The 16580-nt window shown below is 63.2% G+C and overlaps 3 protein-coding genes across 6 annotated transcripts; 1 reads left to right on the plus strand and 2 right to left on the minus strand.

Moving 5' to 3' along the window:
• Window positions 1-6: 6 nt before the first annotated feature.
• On the minus strand, window positions 7-4371 carry RPUSD1 (RNA pseudouridine synthase domain containing 1). Of its 2 annotated transcripts, XM_003417787.4 has the most exons (6): window positions 4253-4371; window positions 3466-3655; window positions 3057-3180; window positions 2836-2938; window positions 2657-2758; window positions 7-2126 (listed from the first exon to the last, which is right to left on the minus strand). In XM_003417787.4, the coding sequence occupies exons 2-6, from the start codon at window positions 3645-3647 to the stop codon at window positions 1729-1731; spliced, it is 909 nt and encodes a 302-aa protein (XP_003417835.1). In that variant the 5' UTR covers window positions 3648-3655; window positions 4253-4371; the 3' UTR covers window positions 7-1728. The 2 variants fall into 2 exon arrangements, with proteins under 2 accessions (XP_003417835.1, XP_023413329.1); XM_023557561.2 differs by lacking the exons at window positions 3057-3180; window positions 4253-4371 and having other exon boundaries at window positions 3466-3581.
• Window positions 4372-4723: 352 nt separating this feature from the next.
• CHTF18 (chromosome transmission fidelity factor 18) lies at window positions 4724-13890 on the plus strand. 3 transcript variants are annotated; one of them, XM_010597443.3, is made up of 21 exons: window positions 4724-4852; window positions 5324-5518; window positions 5603-5753; window positions 5911-6079; window positions 6618-6710; window positions 6802-6854; window positions 6986-7133; window positions 7599-7808; window positions 8260-8357; window positions 8658-8781; window positions 9000-9151; window positions 9377-9470; window positions 9732-9830; window positions 9925-10055; window positions 10372-10531; window positions 11260-11484; window positions 11629-11778; window positions 11861-11991; window positions 12993-13137; window positions 13271-13399; window positions 13490-13889. In XM_010597443.3, exons 1-21 carry the CDS (start codon window positions 4762-4764, stop codon window positions 13697-13699), a joined length of 2958 nt encoding a protein of 985 aa, XP_010595745.1. In that variant the 5' UTR covers window positions 4724-4761; the 3' UTR covers window positions 13700-13889. The 3 variants fall into 3 exon arrangements, with proteins under 3 accessions (XP_010595745.1, XP_064151379.1, XP_064151380.1); XM_064295309.1 differs by having other exon boundaries at window positions 5324-5753; window positions 13490-13890; XM_064295310.1 differs by lacking the exons at window positions 13271-13399; window positions 13490-13889 and having other exon boundaries at window positions 12988-13100.
• A 2-nt stretch (window positions 13891-13892) lies between these two features.
• GNG13 (G protein subunit gamma 13) lies at window positions 13893-14733 on the minus strand. Its single transcript, XM_003417786.4, has 2 exons — window positions 14277-14733; window positions 13893-14074 (listed from the first exon to the last, which is right to left on the minus strand). The coding sequence occupies exons 1-2, from the start codon at window positions 14372-14374 to the stop codon at window positions 13969-13971; spliced, it is 204 nt and encodes a 67-aa protein (XP_003417834.1). The 5' UTR covers window positions 14375-14733; the 3' UTR covers window positions 13893-13968.
• Window positions 14734-16580: the final 1847 nt, after the last annotated feature.

Raw genomic sequence — 16580 nt, forward strand, 5'->3', positions numbered from 1 at the left:
ATGAGGACAAAGGGGGATGAGTTTGTGGTGTGGAGCCTATGGTAGGCAGGGCTCAGCAAGTATGAGAACTAGTGAGAGAGGTGTGTGAGGGCAGGACTGGGGATGAGTGGTCCCATTGGCTAGACAGCAAGAGGGCAGGGCCAGGAGATGAGTGGTCTCATTGGCTAGACAACAACTGAAAAAGGCAGGGCCAGGGGATGAGTGGTCCCATTGGCTAGACAGCAACTGAGAATGGGGTGCCCCACGGGCTCGTGTGGCCTCCTTTGACCCATTCAAGTCCCCCTTAACAGAGAAGGAAACAGACACGGGGGCAGCAGTAACTTGCCCTAGACCATGCAGCCCTCAGGCAGTTAGGCCGGACCTCCAACCCGGCCACCCTGTCTCTGGGGTTCTGACTTGGGTCTCTGCCCTGCCTTAGCCCTGCTGCCACCCCACTGTGGTCACAGGTGGGGCTGGCCCAAGACTAGATGCCAGGCCCAGAACTGCAGCCCTGTGCAACCTCCACCACCCCCACCACCCAGTGCTCTGAGAGTTTGGGGGTGAGCACTGAGGTGGAGGTGACTCTAAGAGGCCCTGGGAAACTTGGCTGGGAGGCCCTGGGAAGCCTGGGGGTCCTCCAGGGTGGGCCTGACCTGGCCTCCACCCTCTCCATCCCTGCTGATAGCCCAGCCCTCAAGCTGGGCTGTAGGGTACCCCTGCACAGCTGGGGCTCAGGTCAACAGCTAGCAACCTGAGGTGGTCTGAGCCCTACTGGTAGTTTCAGGGCAGAGGCCTGCTGGTTCAGGAAGGAGGCATGAAGGGTCCGGGTCTCCAGAACCCCCCAAGACCCTAACATCAGACACGTTCTTGGTCACCCGTAGGGTCTGTCACTGAGTTTATTCTGAGTCCCTGAAGTTAAGCTGTAGTTGGCACATTGCGGGGAGACAGGAGGTGAGACCCAAGCTGCCCACGGCTCCCAGGCTGGGGTTCCTGTAAGCCAGGGGTTCGTGGGAGTAGGCAGTGCCAGAGGTAGGCTAGGAGCCCGAAGACCCTATAGTGGAGCACACCCCTGATAGGTGTAGAGGGGTGGGTGAGCAGCTGGGGCTCCTCAGCCACCACCCCCCTCATCCCTAGGACCCAGGTGGAGGGGGATGGGCTCCCAGGCGGAATCTAGCAGAAACAAAGGCACAGAGAGAGGTGGGCTAGCAGGGTGTGAAGACCACGGTGGGTAGACAGGGAGAGGGGCCGGGGTCTGCAGACGATAGGACGAGGGGCTCCAGGCAGAGGAGCAAAGGAAATGCGTCACTTCAGGTGGTAGGGGCACGGCAGGGACTGTGGGTGCTGGGGATCAAGGCCCACTCTGCCCTATCCAGCTGGGTGACTGTGGGAAGTCACTCCCCCTCCCTGGCCTCCATCCTGTCTGTAAATTGGGGGCCCGAGGGTGAGGGTTAGAAGCCAGAAACGCTTTTCAGGAGAAAAGAAGGGCCTCGGTTTCCCTGGTGACCAGGCATCAGCACTTCCTGGGCGCTCCTCCACCTGCAACTGCCTGGCTCCCCCTGCTGACCGACAGGCTACACCGCAGCCCTCAACCTGCAGCAGTCAGGGTGGGCCTAAATTCTCCTCCAGTGAGGAGCCAGCAGCCATCTGTGTGCCCACTAGGGACACCACTTGCCTCAGGGTGGGTCTGGGGTTCTGTCCTGCAGCCCCATCCTGGGGTTCCAGCTGCCACCCTACACCCTGGCTGCCCACTCAGCTGTCTGGCTCCAGTGTCCACTCCAGCAGCCACTGTAGGCAAGAGGCCTGCTGTGCCTCGGTCTCGGGGGTCACGGAGTGGGGTGTGGTGGGGCTGCAGGGCTGGGGGCCCCAGACGGTGGGGTCAGGGTCAGGGGCTGCTCGCAGGGCCTGGATGAGCTGGTTGAGGGGGTGCACTAGGGTGTGGGGGCTCCAGCAGGCGTCCAGGGCAGGCACGAAGGGATCGGGTGTACAGGCCTCGACACGCTCGGCATCTGTGGGCACCCGCAGGTAGAGGGCGTGCAGCATCATGCGAAAGGGCCGCTCCTCCTGGCTGCCGCCCCGCCCGTACGTTAAATCGCCTACCACGGGGTGGCCGCGGGCGCTGCAGTGCACTCGCAGTTGGTGCGTCCGGCCTGTGGCAGGGGCATGGATCAGTGGGCCCTCCATCCATGCCCCTCTACCCTCTGCATCCATGCTCCTCCACCCCATAGCCACCTCCTTTACAAGCGAGACTGACACTCAGGACAGTAGAAGGCAGACAGAGGGTGCTCTCAGGTTCCAGACGGAGAACCCCATCTAGAAACCCCACTTGATTCAGATTCAGTGACCTTACAACACAGGGTACAACTGCACTACAGGATTTCCCAGGCAGAAACCTTTACAGAAGCAAACCGCCACACCTTTCTCCTGCAGAGGCTGGTGAGTTCAAACCGCTAACCTTTTGGATAGCAGCTGAGTACGTGAACCACTGCGTCACCACAGCTCCTTCCAAGGACCTCCAGGGCCCAGTAAAGACCTGAGGGCTCAGGCTGTGCTGGGGTGGGGGACAGTTCTGCCAGTGACTTGGGGTTGCCTCAGGCGGGTTACTTTCCCCCAGTGCCTGTTTACCTCCCTGCAAAATGGGGACACCGCAGGCAGGGTCCCCTGCCCCACTCTGGCACACCTGTAAGTGGCTGCAGCAGCACCTTGGAGACGGGGTCCCCAGAGTACAGCCCGTGCTCAAGGACCACCAGTTCCGTCAGGCTCGGCTTCGGGTTCTCACAGCCTGGGCAGGAGGAGGCAACGTGAGGGTCAGCTGCCACCCCGGGCCCCACCTGCCCGGACCCCACCCTGAGGCCATACCTGGAGTGCCCTCGATGCACATGGTGTGGGCCCGGCCTTCTGTGCTGCTCCTGCCAATGGCATAGCTGATGGTCACGCGGCTTTCCTGGACATGGCCCCGCAACTGTTGGGCAGGTGAAACACACACCTCTCAGGGAGCAGCCCAGTGGCCACAGGGGCAAAGTGGAGATGACAGGGTGCCTGGCACAGGGCTATGGCCCCCATGCCCAGGAGGGCCTTACCAGAGCCAGATAAGCCTTGGTGACACGCCGCTCTTTGAAGCACCTGTAGGCACTGCCGGCAGCTGCCTTGCTCAGGGCCACACAGAGCGCCCCACTAGTGGAGAAGTCCAGCTGGTGGCAGAATCTGGGGACGGCAGGGTCACTGAGGCGCTCGCCGTGGTCTTGTCCCATGGTGGCCTGGACCCTGCTGGCTGTGGTCTCATCCTGAAGTGGCCTGGACTCCCCCCCCCCCCCGGTGGTCTCATCCTGAAGTGGCCTGGACCCCAAATGCTGTGGTCTTGTACTGAGGTGGCCTGGACCCCACCCACCCCCACGGTCTCATTCTGAAGTGCCCTGGACCTTGCCTGCTGTGGTCTCATCCTCAGGTGGCCTGGACCCTACCAGCTGTGGTCTCATCCACTCTTCGCACCTGAAGCCATAGTAGGTGTTGGGGTCAGCCAGCTCAGGAAAGTGGTGACGCAGCTGCTTCTGGAGAGTAACCGTCTCTCGCCATGTCTTGCTGTCAATGCGCACATCCCAGTGCTTGTTGACCACCAGAAAGTCGCGGCTCTGGTACACTATGGAGAGGTTCTCCATGCTGCCTGGCTCCATGGCTGTGCCTAAAAGAGGCAGGAGAGGGCAGGGGGTGGGGCAACGTCACCGCCACGTCAGACACCCTCCCCGGTCAGACACCTCCATCCCGGAGTCAAACACTCCTCCCACCCCCTATTCTCTCATCAGACACCTCTCCCTGTCCCCCAGGCCCCCCCCCACCCCGCCGCCCCAGGTCTGAACCCTCTGATGCCCCATCCCCTATGTCCCAGCACCCAAGGCCCACTTGGGGGGGAAGCATCAGCGGGGTGCGGGGGTGGGAGTCAGTGGTTCTCCGGACTCTGACTGGATCGTGAGGACACGACCCAGATCTTGAAAGGAACGGGCTTGTTCTTCGCTGACCTCCCCAGCCCGTCCCGTAGACCCTTCCGGGCTCTGGACACGTGAAAGGCCCTCCTCCGGGCTTCGCCGAGTGCGTGAGTCGGGGAACACGGGCAGGGGCTGTTGCACCCCAAAAGAGGAGCGGGGTCCCGGGGCGGCCAGAGCCGACCCCTCCCCGCAGACACCCCCTCCCTAAGGCCCTGCCTCCGCGCCCCTAGGTGGCCCCTGGCCACAGGAGTCCGGCCAGATCCCGGCTCTGAGTTCCTGCCCGCCCCAGGACCGACCTGCCGCCGAGCTGCGCCGTCCGGATCCCCGATGCCGCTGTCCAGCCCGAGCTCCAGCCCCCGCGACCCCGCACTCCGCCACCTGCGACCCGGAGTCGCCGCTCGGGTCACGGAGCAGCTCCTCGGCCCGGCCCCGCAGCGCGCACAGCCCCGCCTCCGCCCCGCCCCGCCTGCCCCCGTCTCCCCCTTTGCCCCCGCCGCGGAAGGGCAGCTGGGCGACCAATAACGAGCGTTTCTGGGCTGCCACTCTTCTACAGTGACTTGAGTCGGCCCCGCCCGGCCTGCGCGCGCAGCCCCGCCTCCGCCCCGCCCCCGTTGCCCAATGGCCAGCTTTCCTGGACCCGCCGCTTCGAAGCCAATGAATTCACTCAACCACGCCCAGCCGGCCAGCCACCGTCACCCAATGGCGAGCGCCGCCCGCACGCCGGCCGCTGATTGGCGGCGCGGGCAGCGCTCTGGAGGCGGGAGGCTCGGGGAGCGGGCCTGGAGATACCGCTGCGGCGAGCAGCATGGAGAACTACGAACAGGACCCTTTTGGGGTCGAGGACGACTTCCACAGCCAGTTCGCGGCCGAGCTCGAGGTGCTGGCCGAGCTGGAAGGTGCGCGCGGGGCGGGGAGGCCACTCACCCCCCCACCCGAACCCCCCGGCCCCCCGTTTCCTCCCCGGTTCCCTCCTCCCGGCCCCGTCTCCTCCCTCCAGCTCCCCCTCCTCCCCGCCCCCCTCCCCAACTTCTCCCCCATCCCCTCCCCCCCACCACCTTGTCCTTCCCCCGGCCTCCCATCGGCCCCCATCTCCTTCCCCCCTTCTCCTCCCTCTGGGCTCTGTTCCCCTCCCCTGTGTACGCCGTCCATTCCCCACTTCTCATCTCCCATGGCTTGTTCACCCTCCTCGCCTGTACAGCACTGTGATGCTGGTGCTTGACAATCAGGGAGGGCTTCTCTGAGAAGATGAGGTAGAGACCGGTGAGCAAAGGCCAGAAGAAAACCGCCCTTTGGGGAGGGAAGGGCCTCAACGCCGCTGGCCCAGGAGGCTGTCCTGCGGCAGCCACCGAACACCCTCTCTTCTGCAGGGGCCTCAGGTCTGCCACTCTCCAGGACTCCTCAGCCCCCAGTGGGCCAACCCCAGCTGAGCTTTGAGGAGGCCATCACCAGAGAAGATGCTGCCACCTGCTCTTCTCTGGTCGGGTCTCTGCAGAAAGGCAAGGATGGTGCCAGGAAGAGAAAACTGGATAGTGATGTCCACAGGGACAGAGTCTTGCCTCCCAGTATGTCTGCAGGGTTAGCCGCAGGGGCCGGGGTGGGGTGTGAAGCTGGGGAAGTGTCTCTTGCTCCTCCATGTGTCCCCACAGCCCCCAGGATCAAATGGCCGCGGCTGGAGGTGGTCAAGAGACTGAACTTTGAGTCAGAGGAAGAGATGGAGGAGTCACTGCCCAATTCCCTACAGTGGGGCATCACTCCCCCGCCAAGCCCCAAGGTCCCTGCTGAGCTGTGGGGTGATGGGTACGTGCCTTGGACTTGGCAAGGAGCCTGCTCCTCAGATGGGGCCCTGAGGCTGGAGGGGTGGCCCGTGAGGGCCTGGTGCCCAGGGGTGGGCCTGGCCCCTTGCCTACTGGTAACAGCAGGCCGAGTCCTGAGTCTGAGTCCCGACTCCTCTTAGGCCCTTGGACACTGGAGCCGACACGGATCCCATGTCGGCCTCACCAGCTGCTCGCAATCCTGTCCTGCGGCGGCCACCAGTCCTGGAAGACTACATAAACGTGACGTCAACTGGTGGCGACCGAGCCTTCCTGGTGCTATGGGCTGACCCCACAGGCATGGGGGTGCAGGTGGGTGCCACGTGGCTGGCTCATTGTGGCCGAGGGAAGGGCCTCGGGCCTCACATCCCTGGCCAGGACCCTCTCGGCAAGCTCACCTGGCTTGGCAAATGGGGTCCATGTGTTTGGTTTGCTGGGTACTGGGTCACCTGGGTTCTCTGTTGGGTCTCAGTCTCCTTACCTGTGGTTCTGGCAGCACGTGGCAGTCAGCTTCTGGGAGGAGGTGAGGTGGTGGGCAGAGAACCAACAGGGAGAGCTGAAGCTGCTTTGGAGTGTGGTGGAGGTCCTGTGTGGTCAGAGGGACCTTGGGAGACCCCATTTCCCCACCCACCCTTGAGGCCAGGCATACCCCCAGGATGGGGAGGTCCTCGCGGCTCCTTTGATCTGACCCCATCCCTTTTGGTTTCCCCACTGGGGTCCCTGACTAGAGAGGGCCTCCCCCACCTCCCTTGGCCAGCTGACACTGGGTGCTAGCTCCCTGGGCACTATAGGGGGGTTGTGAGAGCCCTGTGACCAGGGTGCGGAGGTGACTGTGGCCCCCTCCCCACAGAGCCCTCTCCTGGACATCCGGTGGCGTCGCCATAGCCAGCTGGACCTGCTGGGTGTGCCCTTTGCCTCCCTGAAGGAGCAGGTGGATGGCAAGGTGGGTTGGCTAGGGTCCAGCTGGGCAGGGAAGGGTGGCTTTAGGTGAGATCAAGGTCTGAGCCACTCTAACCCGACCCTTGTCTAAACAGCGGCAGCAGCGGCAGTTCGAGGAGGCCCAGCAGCTCTCAGATGTGCTGCACAGGTGACTCAGTGGCTCTCCGCACCCCGGGACCCTCCCTTGGTCTTGGACTGCCTCCGCCTGTATTCCATGGATGCAGGGTCAGCATGGTCTGGGGTCAAGGCCCTGGTGGCTCAGACGACAATGTTCTTCAGCCTCAGGCCTGAGGAGGAGGAGTTCCCCCAGCCTGTGAGGGCCCCAGAGGAAGAGCCAGAGGTGGCTGATGGCCAAGACGCCTCCCACCACTACCTGTGGGTTGATGAGTTCGCGCCCCGGCACTACATGGAATTGCTCAGTGATGATGTGAGGCCTTGTTCTTGTTCAACTAGGATTGACTTCCCTGTCCCTGAGAAGGAAAAACTCAGGGCCCAGCTCGCTGGGCTGTTGGGTGGAGAGAGAGCTGGTCCACCCTGTAGAGTTGTAGATGGGGAAACAGACCCAGCATGGGGCTGGTCTGCTGCTGGCCACCTGTGAGCTCAGCTGGGAGCCCTTGTGTCACCTCCCCAGAACCTCCACCCCGGTCCCTGCTCCCACTGTGGGGTCTTCCTTTATTTAATACTGGGATAACCTGGAGAAGCAAGGCATATCTGGTAGGGTCAGAGGACCTTTGTGAACCCTGCCCTGCCACTTGCCACCAAGGAGACTGGACACTGGTCATGTACCTTCCTGAGGTGTGGCACCCTCATCTGTGATGTGGGCCCAGGGCAGCAGGTTGACAGAAGGGGCTGATGGGGGGGAGTCCTTAGGCTGTGCCCCTCCCCTGCACAGTTTACCAACCGCTGCCTTCTCAAGTGGCTGAAGCTGTGGGACCTGGTGGTGTTCGGCCGTGAGAGGCCCACCTGGAAGCCCAGGCCCAGCACTGAACTGCCCCGAGTGGGCAAGGAGGCCGCAGCCTCCGGCAAGTGGAAGAGCTACGAGCAGGTGCTGGAGGAAATGCTTGAGGCTGAGCTGGACGCGAGCCAGCGGCCCCAGCAAAAGGTGAGCCCCACCACAAGCACCACTGCCCTGGGCTAAGGGCTGAGCTTGGGGTGGATGGCGCCTTTGCAGCCTCTGTGAGCCATGAGGCATGTTTGCTCTCAGGAGCACAAAGATGTCGGGGTCTTGGTCTGTTGTGTTAACCTGAGCAGAAACTTAAGAATGTTCTTCAGATGATGGGGTCACGATGCCCCTTGATGGGCCCCCATCTCATTGTGGTGGTTCTGGGGTCTCACGTTGTAATGGCTGTGGTCCTTCTAGTTTCCCGTGACTTGCTCTCTTGTTTTAGCAGACAAGTTTTGTGCTGTTAGCAGGCAGGGTTTTGTCCTCACACGAGGACCGTGAGCAGTAAGATACTGTCAGCGTTAGAGCTGGGAGCTACAGTTTGCAGCTGCTGGGCAAGGGGGTCTTCCTGGAGGTGGTGCCAGCTCCAGCATGTCATCATCATCTGCAGGTGGCACTGCTGTGCGGGCCCCCAGGGCTGGGCAAGACCACCCTGGCCCATGTGATTGCACGGCATGCAGGGTACTGCGTGGTTGAGATGAATGCCAGGTGAGCGGAGTAGCATGGTAGAGGTATCCTCGGGAGCAGCTGGACCAGGGGCCAGGTAGGGCGTGGAAGGCCAGCCTCCAGGTCTCCCATGCTCCTACTGGTCAGAGGAGGTGGGGCTTTGTGATCTGGGCGTGGTGGCGGTCCCAGGTGCGTGGGCTAGGAGACTTCTCCTTCCTTAGGTTCACTGGTCCTGGCGGTGGGCACATCACGTGGCAGCCTCTAAGCCCAGCTGGGGGCATTGTGGCCCACCCCCAGGACGCTGTCCGAGCCCCTCCCTGACCTCACTGTGTCTACTTCCAGTGATGACCGCAGCCCTGAGGCCTTTCGCACATGCATCGAGGCAGCCACGCAGATGGAGTCAGTGCTGGGTGCTGGCGGGAGGCCCAATTGCCTGGTCATTGATGAGATCGACGGGGCCCCCACGGTAGGGGGTCCTCCAGGGCTGGGTGGGGTGGGGGGGGGCCTCCAGGGCCAGGCAGGGTGTGAGGGGGGCTTCCAGGGCTGGATGGGGTTGTGGGGGATCTCGGGCAGAAGGGGGCATGGGAGGTATCTCTGGGGACAAGTTGGGTATGGGGGGGCCTCTGTAGCTGGGTTGGGGTAGAGGTTGGCGGGCTCCACTTACATCCCTCGCATCCCCCACAGGCCGCTGTCCATGTCCTCTTGAGCATCTTGGACCGCAGGGGGCCACAGGAGGGGGAGCCTAGAGGCCAGGCTGTGCCCAAGGGCAGGGGACGGCAGCACCAGGTGGAGGGGGGGCTCCTGATGAGGCCCATTATCTGCATCTGCAATGACCAGTGAGTGTGGTGGTACCGGTTGGGGTCCACCATGTGGGCAGTGGGGCCACTGGTTTCCTGAGGAGAGCCCACCTGCCTCACAGCCCATAAACTCTTGGTGATGGAATCAGAACCGGGCCCTGGGTCTGCTTTCTTCCCTGTGCCCGTTGGGCTGTGGCATGGAGCCTGGGTGCCCCAGTAGGGTGGGCGTGGCAGCACAGTAGCATGGCCTGATCCCTCCCCCAGGTTTGCACCATCCCTGCGGCAGCTCAAGCAGCAGGCCCTTCTGCTCCACTTTCCGCCCACGTTGTCCTCGCGGCTTGTGCAGCGGCTCCAGGAGGTTAGTAAGGACCCTGGGGGACATGCCCAGGCTGTGGGTCCCTCACAGGCCTCCCCCCAGGCTAACCTCTATGTCCAGGTCCCCAGCCAGCCCCTGGCCAGCCCTGGGTGTGGTGGCTGGTGGTGTCTGAGCCAGAGTGTCCTATGCTGCTGCCTGGTTCCAGGCAGGGCTGTGGCCATCAGTGGAGACCTACCTCATCCCCTGCAGGACAGGGTTCCCCTTACTTGTGGAGAGTACCCAGCCTGCTCCTAACCCCCACAGATTTCCCAGCGGTGGGGCATGCAGGCTGACCCCGGTGTGCTTGTGGCCCTCTGCGAGAAGACGGACAATGACATCCGCGCCTGCATCAACACCCTGCAGGTGGGGGCTGGCAGGGTGGCGGTGGGGGCCTGCTTGCCCACCCCTGCTGTGTCTCACCACCCTTCACTGCCCCTCACCATCCCCGTGTGTCCAGTTCCTGCATGGACAGGGCCGGCGGGAGCTGAGTGCACAGGCTGTGCAGAGCATGCACATTGGCCTCAAGGACCAGCGCAAGGGACTCTTTGCAGTATGGCAGGAAGTCTTCCAGTTGCCCCGGGCCAAGAGGTGTGGGCATGGGGCGGGGGGACACCCTCCACAGGCCCTGTGGACACCTGGGCTGAGGCCCCTGGCCCCATCTCCACTGCTGGGCTTTGACCACCTCCAGTTAAGTGAGATTCCGGTTAGCCGAGACCTCTTGGACCCCAGAGTGTGTGACCATGTAGACCCTCTGGCCCTTGGGCAATGAGACCTCTGGGGGAGGGGTTGCGGACGAGGGGCTGGGGCTGCTGTCAGGAGGGGTTCTTGGGGGGAGTCAGGGTGGGCAGGGGGCTGCCTTCACTCTCACACAGGGCTCCATCCAGCCTCAGTGTCCCCCCGCCAGGTGCCATGTGGACCAAGACCTAGCCCCATCTGCCCACATGCTCCTGACTAGGGATATAGGACCCTGCCCTGCCGAAATGGCCTCGATCTGCGTCTCGCAGCGCTTCCACCGTGTGCTGCATGTGGCTGCCTCTGCTGGCGAGCACGAGAAGGTGGTGCAGGTAACCCACAGCGAGTGTGTGGGGCAAATGTGTCCCCACGACGGAGGGAGTGGGTGCCGCGCTCCAGGAGAAGAGAAAGTTTGGGGGAGGCGGGTGGCAGATGGGGGGGTCAGAAGGTGTCGGTGCAAAGACAGGGCTTGTCAGAGCCGGGACCAGGGGTGGGTCAGGACTGAGTCCTGGGCAGGAGTGGGGGACAAGGATGACACATGGGTGTGAGAGCAAGGGGAGTTGGCTGAAGTTCAACCAGAGCAGGTGACAGATGGCTTTCCCAGCCCCCCAGAGCCCGGGCCTAAGCTGGACCCTGAACAGCTTTGGTTTAGGAGTCTGAGATCCTAGAAATCCCACTGAGTGGGTGGCTCAGCATGGGGGTGGCGGGTGGCTCAGCGTGGGGGTGGGGGGTGGCTCAGTGTAGGTGGGGGCCGGCAAGGCTGCAGAGGCGAGAGATGGGCTTTGTGCCTTGGGTTCTGCGGGGGACCTCTCGTGCCAGCTGTGCCCCAAAGGGAGGGCTAGGGCCAGCCCACTGGCTCCTGAGGTAGTCAGGGTAGGGAGGGTCTCCCCGCACATCCTGGGGTCCTTGTCCAACAGTAGTACGGCTTATTCTCTCTCAGGCCTGGCATCCTCTGAGACCCTGGAACCCCCCGAGACCCTGGAACTCATGGGGTTGCGGGTGGAGAGAAAGGGCCGGGCTGGGCAAGGGGCTGAGGGTTCACAGACCCCACCAACCACAGGGCCTGTATGACAACTTCCTGCGGCTGCGGCTTCGGGACCCCAGGCTGGGTACTGTGTGTGCTGCCCTCGACTGGCTGGCCTTTGATGACCTGCTGGCCCGGGCTACCCTCCGTGGTCAGAGCTTCCAGCTGCTGCGCTACCCACTCATCCTGCCTGTTGCCTTCCACCTGCTCTTCGCCGCTGCCCATGTGCCGCGCCTGGCCTTCCCCAGCAGCCAGCAGGAGGTGCCTGTGCGGGGGGAGGGTAGTCCTGGGCTGAGCTGGCCTTGCTTCCACTAGGGTCAGGGGGTCCTGGGCTGAGCTGGTCTCGCTCCCTGAGTCAGGCGGGTCCTAGAGGTGAGTCAGGTCCTGCTCCCCCACCTACTCCAGGCCCAGAACCGGACTAGCCGCACGCAGGACCTGATCCAGACGCTAGTGTCGGGCATCACACCGTCTGCCCGCAGCCGTACCATGCCCCAGGCCCTTGTGCTGGATGCCCTCTGCCCACTCTTGGATATCCTCACGCCAAAGCTGCGCCCCGTGAGTGCTTCGTGGAGGGGAGAGGCTCCGAGCAGATATGGCTGGCCGTGTTCAGATCCTGTGTCCTACCATCTGCCTGTAGGTGAGCACACAGCTGTACAGCGCCTGTGAAAAGCAGCAGCTGGCTGACCTCGTGGGCACCATGCTGGCCTACAGCCTCACCTACCGCCAGGAGCGGGCACTCAATGGGCAGTACACATACCGCCTAGAGCCGTGAGTGAACCCCACCTGGGGCTGCTGCCCTGCCCTGGGTCACCACTGCCCTACCCCAACCTGCCCTGCCCAGGGTCATTGCCCCCCTGGGGCTCACTGCACACTGTCCGAGGTCACTGCCACCGGGGGTTGGGGCACCGGGGGGGGAGGCTGAGGCCTGGGCTCGAGGACCCAGTCTAAAATATCTTGGTGCGCTCAGCCCTTTCCAAATGTGACTGTGAGGTGGGGATCACTGACGGCTCTGGGATGACCCCTGACCCTGTCTGGTCTGCAGGTTTATTGCTCAGCCCCTCACTGTCTATGCCTGTGCCTGTCCCCCGCCGGGGGTTCTGGATAGCCACTTAGGTCCTCTGAGCTCCCTTCCTCTTTCTGGGGCAGTGAGGCACAGGGATTGACCCCAAGGTGCTGCTGCTGGCCTTATTGGCCACCTCTCTCCTGGGGGACCCAAGAGGGGCTCAGGCCTCAGTCCTGGGGTCCCCTTGCCCCAGTGAGGGGGCTGAGTGGTATCCAGGAGCAGGGCTTGGAGTTGGCCCCAGCACCACTGTTCTCCTTACGTGTGGGATACACCGTTACTAGCACAGTGATTAAGAGCTTGAATGCTAATCATAAGGTCGGCAGTTCTAATCCCCCAGGTGCTTTTTGGAAAACCTACAGGGTCAGTTCTGCTCTATCCCATAAGGACGCTATGAGTCAGAAGCGACTTGATAGCAATTGGTTTTTTTTTTTTTTTTTTTTCCTCGTTTGTTTAGAGACTACCTAGAACTAGAGACAGGCTGGGGGAACCTGGTCCTGGGACCATGCTCCGCCCTGACCCTCCCCAGCTGGTTTTCTTTAGGGGATGACAGGTCAGCCCCCCATTGCCACAGAGCTGGGATGTGGGGGTTACAGGACATGAACCCAGACTCCAGTTCTCGAAGTGTGATGCTTAAGGTTGGCGGGCAGGCGCCATCCTTCCTCCGCTGACCAGGCCCTGGTTTCCCTGCCCCGCTGCCCAAGAGCAGGAATGTGAAAGAGATCTGCTGCTTCCCTGAGCTGCCCACCCGCAAGCCACTCACCTACCAGGCCAAGCAGCTCATTGCCCATGAGATTGAAGTGGAGAAAATGCGCCGGGCAGAGGCCTTGGCCCAAGTTGCCCAGGGCCCCCAGGTGAGGCACCCTCCCAGGTGAGGCCCACCCCTGGTAAGCCCTGTTCCTGGTGAGCCCTGCCCATGGCAGATGGAGCCTTGTCACTGGTGTGGCCCTGCTCAGTCAGCCTCACCCTCTTCTCATGCCTCTGCAGGCAGATGGGGGTCCCCCAGGCACCGAGCACTCTCTGAGGGATGAGCAGAAAGGGGTGCGGCACTCTGCTCCCTGCAACCATGAGCAGCGGCTGGAATTCATCATGAGGAAGGCCACCTTCGAGGAGCAGGTTAGGCGACCTGGGCAGGTGACTGTGGCTGTGGGGAGCCAAGGGTGTTGCTCAGAGGTGCCAGGATGCCCTCCTCTGATCCTCTCCCAGCCCGAGAGAGACTTCTTCGGGCGCGTAATCGTCAGGAGCGTGGCCGCGCCCAGCAAGCATGTGGCCCCAGCAGAGGACACGGCCCCTGGGAAGGATGTGGTGGAGTGGTTCATAGGCACAGCCGTGGGCAAGAGCCATGTCTGGTTCCGCTTCAGCGAGGGAGTGTCCAATGCCGTGCGGCGTCACGTACACATCCGTGACCTACTGTAGCCTGGCCGCCCACGCTGGGGCCCCTGTTCCCCCATCCCATGCTGGGACCGGGCCCCAAGCCCCACCAGGACCCATAGCACCTCCCTATTTCAGCTGGAAACCAGTCTCCCACTGCAGTGTGTGTCCCCAAAGTAAAAACTTTGGAAAAGACAATAAAAGTTATACCTTTACAAGTTCAAAAAAGATGCTTGTCTGGCAGTTGGGGGTGTGGGGGCTGGGCGAGGGTGCTGGGGGCTAAAGGGCTGGTGGGGGAGGGAGTAGGGGGAACTTCACAGGATGGTGCACTTGCCCTTCTCCACCCATGGATTGTTCTTCATTAGGTCAGGGTTCAGGAAGGGGTCCTTAGGGATCCCGTCCTCGATCCACTTGAGGAGCCTGCAGACAGGAGCAGGTGAGTGGGGATGCCCGGCCCCTCTCTAGGGTGCCACAGGTTGGGAGGTGGAACTGATGGCATCGGCCAGCCCAGGGGGTGTGGTCTTGGCTCATGCAAATGAGTGTGGGGCAGGCAAATGAAATGCAAACCTCATGGGGTGGGAATAGCCTGGGATACTAAGATGGGCAGGGGTCTGGGACTCACTCTGGGATGGTCTTAGATGACATCTCTCTCTTGAACGCCAACTGGTACTTGAGGCTCTCGACCTCTTTCTTCATCTGAGGAACGTCCCACTCCTCCATGGTGTCGGGGGCCTCGGTAGCCAGCCTGGAGCTGGGGGCACGAGAAGGAGAAAGTGACTGAGCTGGGTGCCCAGAGCGGTCACCCCTAGCTGCCTCCCCAGCTGCCTGAGCCCCCCTCAGGGTGGGTGGGAGACTGGCTTGGCCTGGAGAGTGGTCTCCCCATTGCCCAGGGTGGGCCCCAGGGACCACATTGCTGCCTTAGCCTCTCCTTGATGACGAAGCCCCAGGGCCCCCACCCTTCACCCCTGGGGCCAATTAACTGCAGTGCTAACTTTCCACCCTCAGCTCACACTCCCCCACCCAATCAGCCTCATCAAAGCCTAGCCTCCCAGGACTAGGGTTCGAGAGTTGAAGAATGGGAGGTGGGGACAGGGCAGTGTCTCCCAGGAGGCAGCAGAATGGGCCGCTTACTGGGGAAGGGCCCTGGGAACCCACGCTACCTCCCATGGCCACTCCCAATTCCAGGCTGCAGGGACGGGGCAACGACTGCCGTAGGGGGGGTGGGGGCAGGGCCTCAGAAGGTACCCCACTTGGCCCTTCACCTGTGTCCCCACCTTGAGGCCCTCCCTGGGCACAGGGGGCCGAGACAGCTTGGGGCCCCCTGGGGATATGGCTGAAGTTTGCATGTCCAGCCTGGAGAGCAGGGTGGGGGGCAAGAGCACCCTGGCACATATGCCCTCAGGATTTAGAATAGGGCAGTCTGACCCACATAGTCTAGTGTCCCCCCCAACTCCATGGACCGTTCAGACCCCTCTTCAGCAAAGCCACAGGTTGAGACCTGGAGGTGAATGAGGCAGCTGCTCCCTGCCTCCAGCCCACTCAAGGGCCCAGGGAGCCCCTCCGCCCTGCTTGCTCCTCCAGGGTGTGAGGAAACGGCCTCAGGCTGTGGTGAGCCCTGGAGACTGGGCCCCAGGTAGCGGGTCTCTGTCCTGGCGAGGCTGCAGCTGCGCCGAGGGCGGGGAGGGGGGGGGGCCTTGGCCGGGCGGTGGGGGCGGGGAAGCCAACGCGAAGGGGGTGAAGGGCAGGGGGGGTGTGCGCGGGGGCCGCCCTCCCTGCGACCCCGCTCGCACCCCTGCGGACCCACATGGCACCCCTGCCCGGAACGCCGTCCCCGCGCCGGGCGGACAGGAAGGTGGAGGGGACAGGACCTACCTCTGAGCCGCCCGCCGCCGCGCCCCGGCCCGGCTCTCGGCGTCTCTGCACTGGCGGGCTGCGGCGCGAGCGGCGCCTTAGGCGCAAACGCGCCTACCGCCCCCGCCGCGCGCCCCCGGGCTGGCCTCTGCGCGCGGCCGGAACAGGCAGGGTCCAGTCTCCGGAGTTGGGACTGGGGCCAGTCCGAGGACCAGGGTCACTTTAGAACAAGGGGCCTACCTTGGACGGCGTCCTTAGGCGTGACGGCGACAGAGACAGTGGTTGGAGGTCTAGGGAGGGTGAGGGCCAGGTGACAGGATGGCCAGGTAACAGCCTGGAGGGCCAGGTGGCAGGAGGGCGGGGTGACAGGAGGACCCAGTGGCAGTAAAGCTATGGGCGAAGTGCACCCAGGCTCTAGAGGCAGGCAGAGCCCTGCCCACTCCTGCCACCTGGGGCCCTGGCCCCGCCCAGCCCACTCTCCCCTTCTGGGGGACCCTGGGGACTTGACCTGCCTGGCACGAGCACCATCTCCAAGGATCTCCCCATTGGCAGGTGCTGGGGCCCACAGGGCAGTGGAGGCTGAGATGCCCTCCAATGGGGCAGGGGCTCCTGGGTGTGGAGGGCCATCAGCTGAGTGCCCCCTCTAAGCCCATCTCACCCAAAGCTGGTCAGGCCCTCTTGCCCTCTGCTGCCCACCCTTTGGCTATAGGAGTACTGGCCACCAGGCTAGTGGAATGCCCAGTGACAGGGATGGCCCCTTGCCCTTTGGGGGTCAGAGCGCTCTTTCTTGCTGGAGCTGAACTACTGTGGACATTGGCCTCTTCCTCTAGGGGACTTGGTCCCATTTCTAGGCCAGGCAGGCAGCCTGGGTGGCTGTCCTGGGGTCTAGAGGGGCTGCCCACACCCTAGCCTGCCCTGGGCTGGCATGGCCAGGCACAGAGGGCCGAGCAGTGGCCCAGAAGGCTTGCCAGCAGGGGCCTGAGGACATGCTGCCCCCGGGTGGTGGTACACCTGGTAGTCTTTGGGCATCTAGGGCTCTGGTTACCCCTCCGCCTGATCTTGCAGCCCTGTAAAT

This window comes from Loxodonta africana, chromosome 12 (genome assembly GCF_030014295.1).
Source record: "Loxodonta africana isolate mLoxAfr1 chromosome 12, mLoxAfr1.hap2, whole genome shotgun sequence".
Classification (NCBI taxonomy): Eukaryota; Metazoa; Chordata; class Mammalia; order Proboscidea; family Elephantidae; genus Loxodonta; species Loxodonta africana.

Coding starts and splice junctions, on each gene's coding strand:
- RPUSD1 (XM_003417787.4), bottom strand. CDS start 3,647: ATGGAGCCAGGCAGCATGGAGAACCTCTCCATAGTGTACCAGAGCCGC. Junction 3,181..3,465: donor AACACCTACTATGGCTTCAG/GTGCGAAGAGTG, acceptor TGCCGTCCCCAG/ATTCTGCCACCAGCTGGACT. Junction 2,759..2,835: donor GTGCATCGAGGGCACTCCAG/GTATGGCCTCAG, acceptor CCTCCTGCCCAG/GCTGTGAGAACCCGAAGCCG.
- CHTF18 (XM_064295309.1), top strand. CDS start 4,762: ATGGAGAACTACGAACAGGACCCTTTTGGGGTCGAGGACGACTTCCAC. Junction 10,532..11,259: donor AGCACGAGAAGGTGGTGCAG/GTAACCCACAGC, acceptor CACCAACCACAG/GGCCTGTATGACAACTTCCT. Junction 11,485..11,628: donor TCCCCAGCAGCCAGCAGGAG/GTGCCTGTGCGG, acceptor CACCTACTCCAG/GCCCAGAACCGGACTAGCCG.
- GNG13 (XM_003417786.4), bottom strand. CDS start 14,374: ATGGAGGAGTGGGACGTTCCTCAGATGAAGAAAGAGGTCGAGAGCCTC. Junction 14,075..14,276: donor TCATCTAAGACCATCCCAGA/GTGAGTCCCAGA, acceptor TCCTGTCTGCAG/GCTCCTCAAGTGGATCGAGG.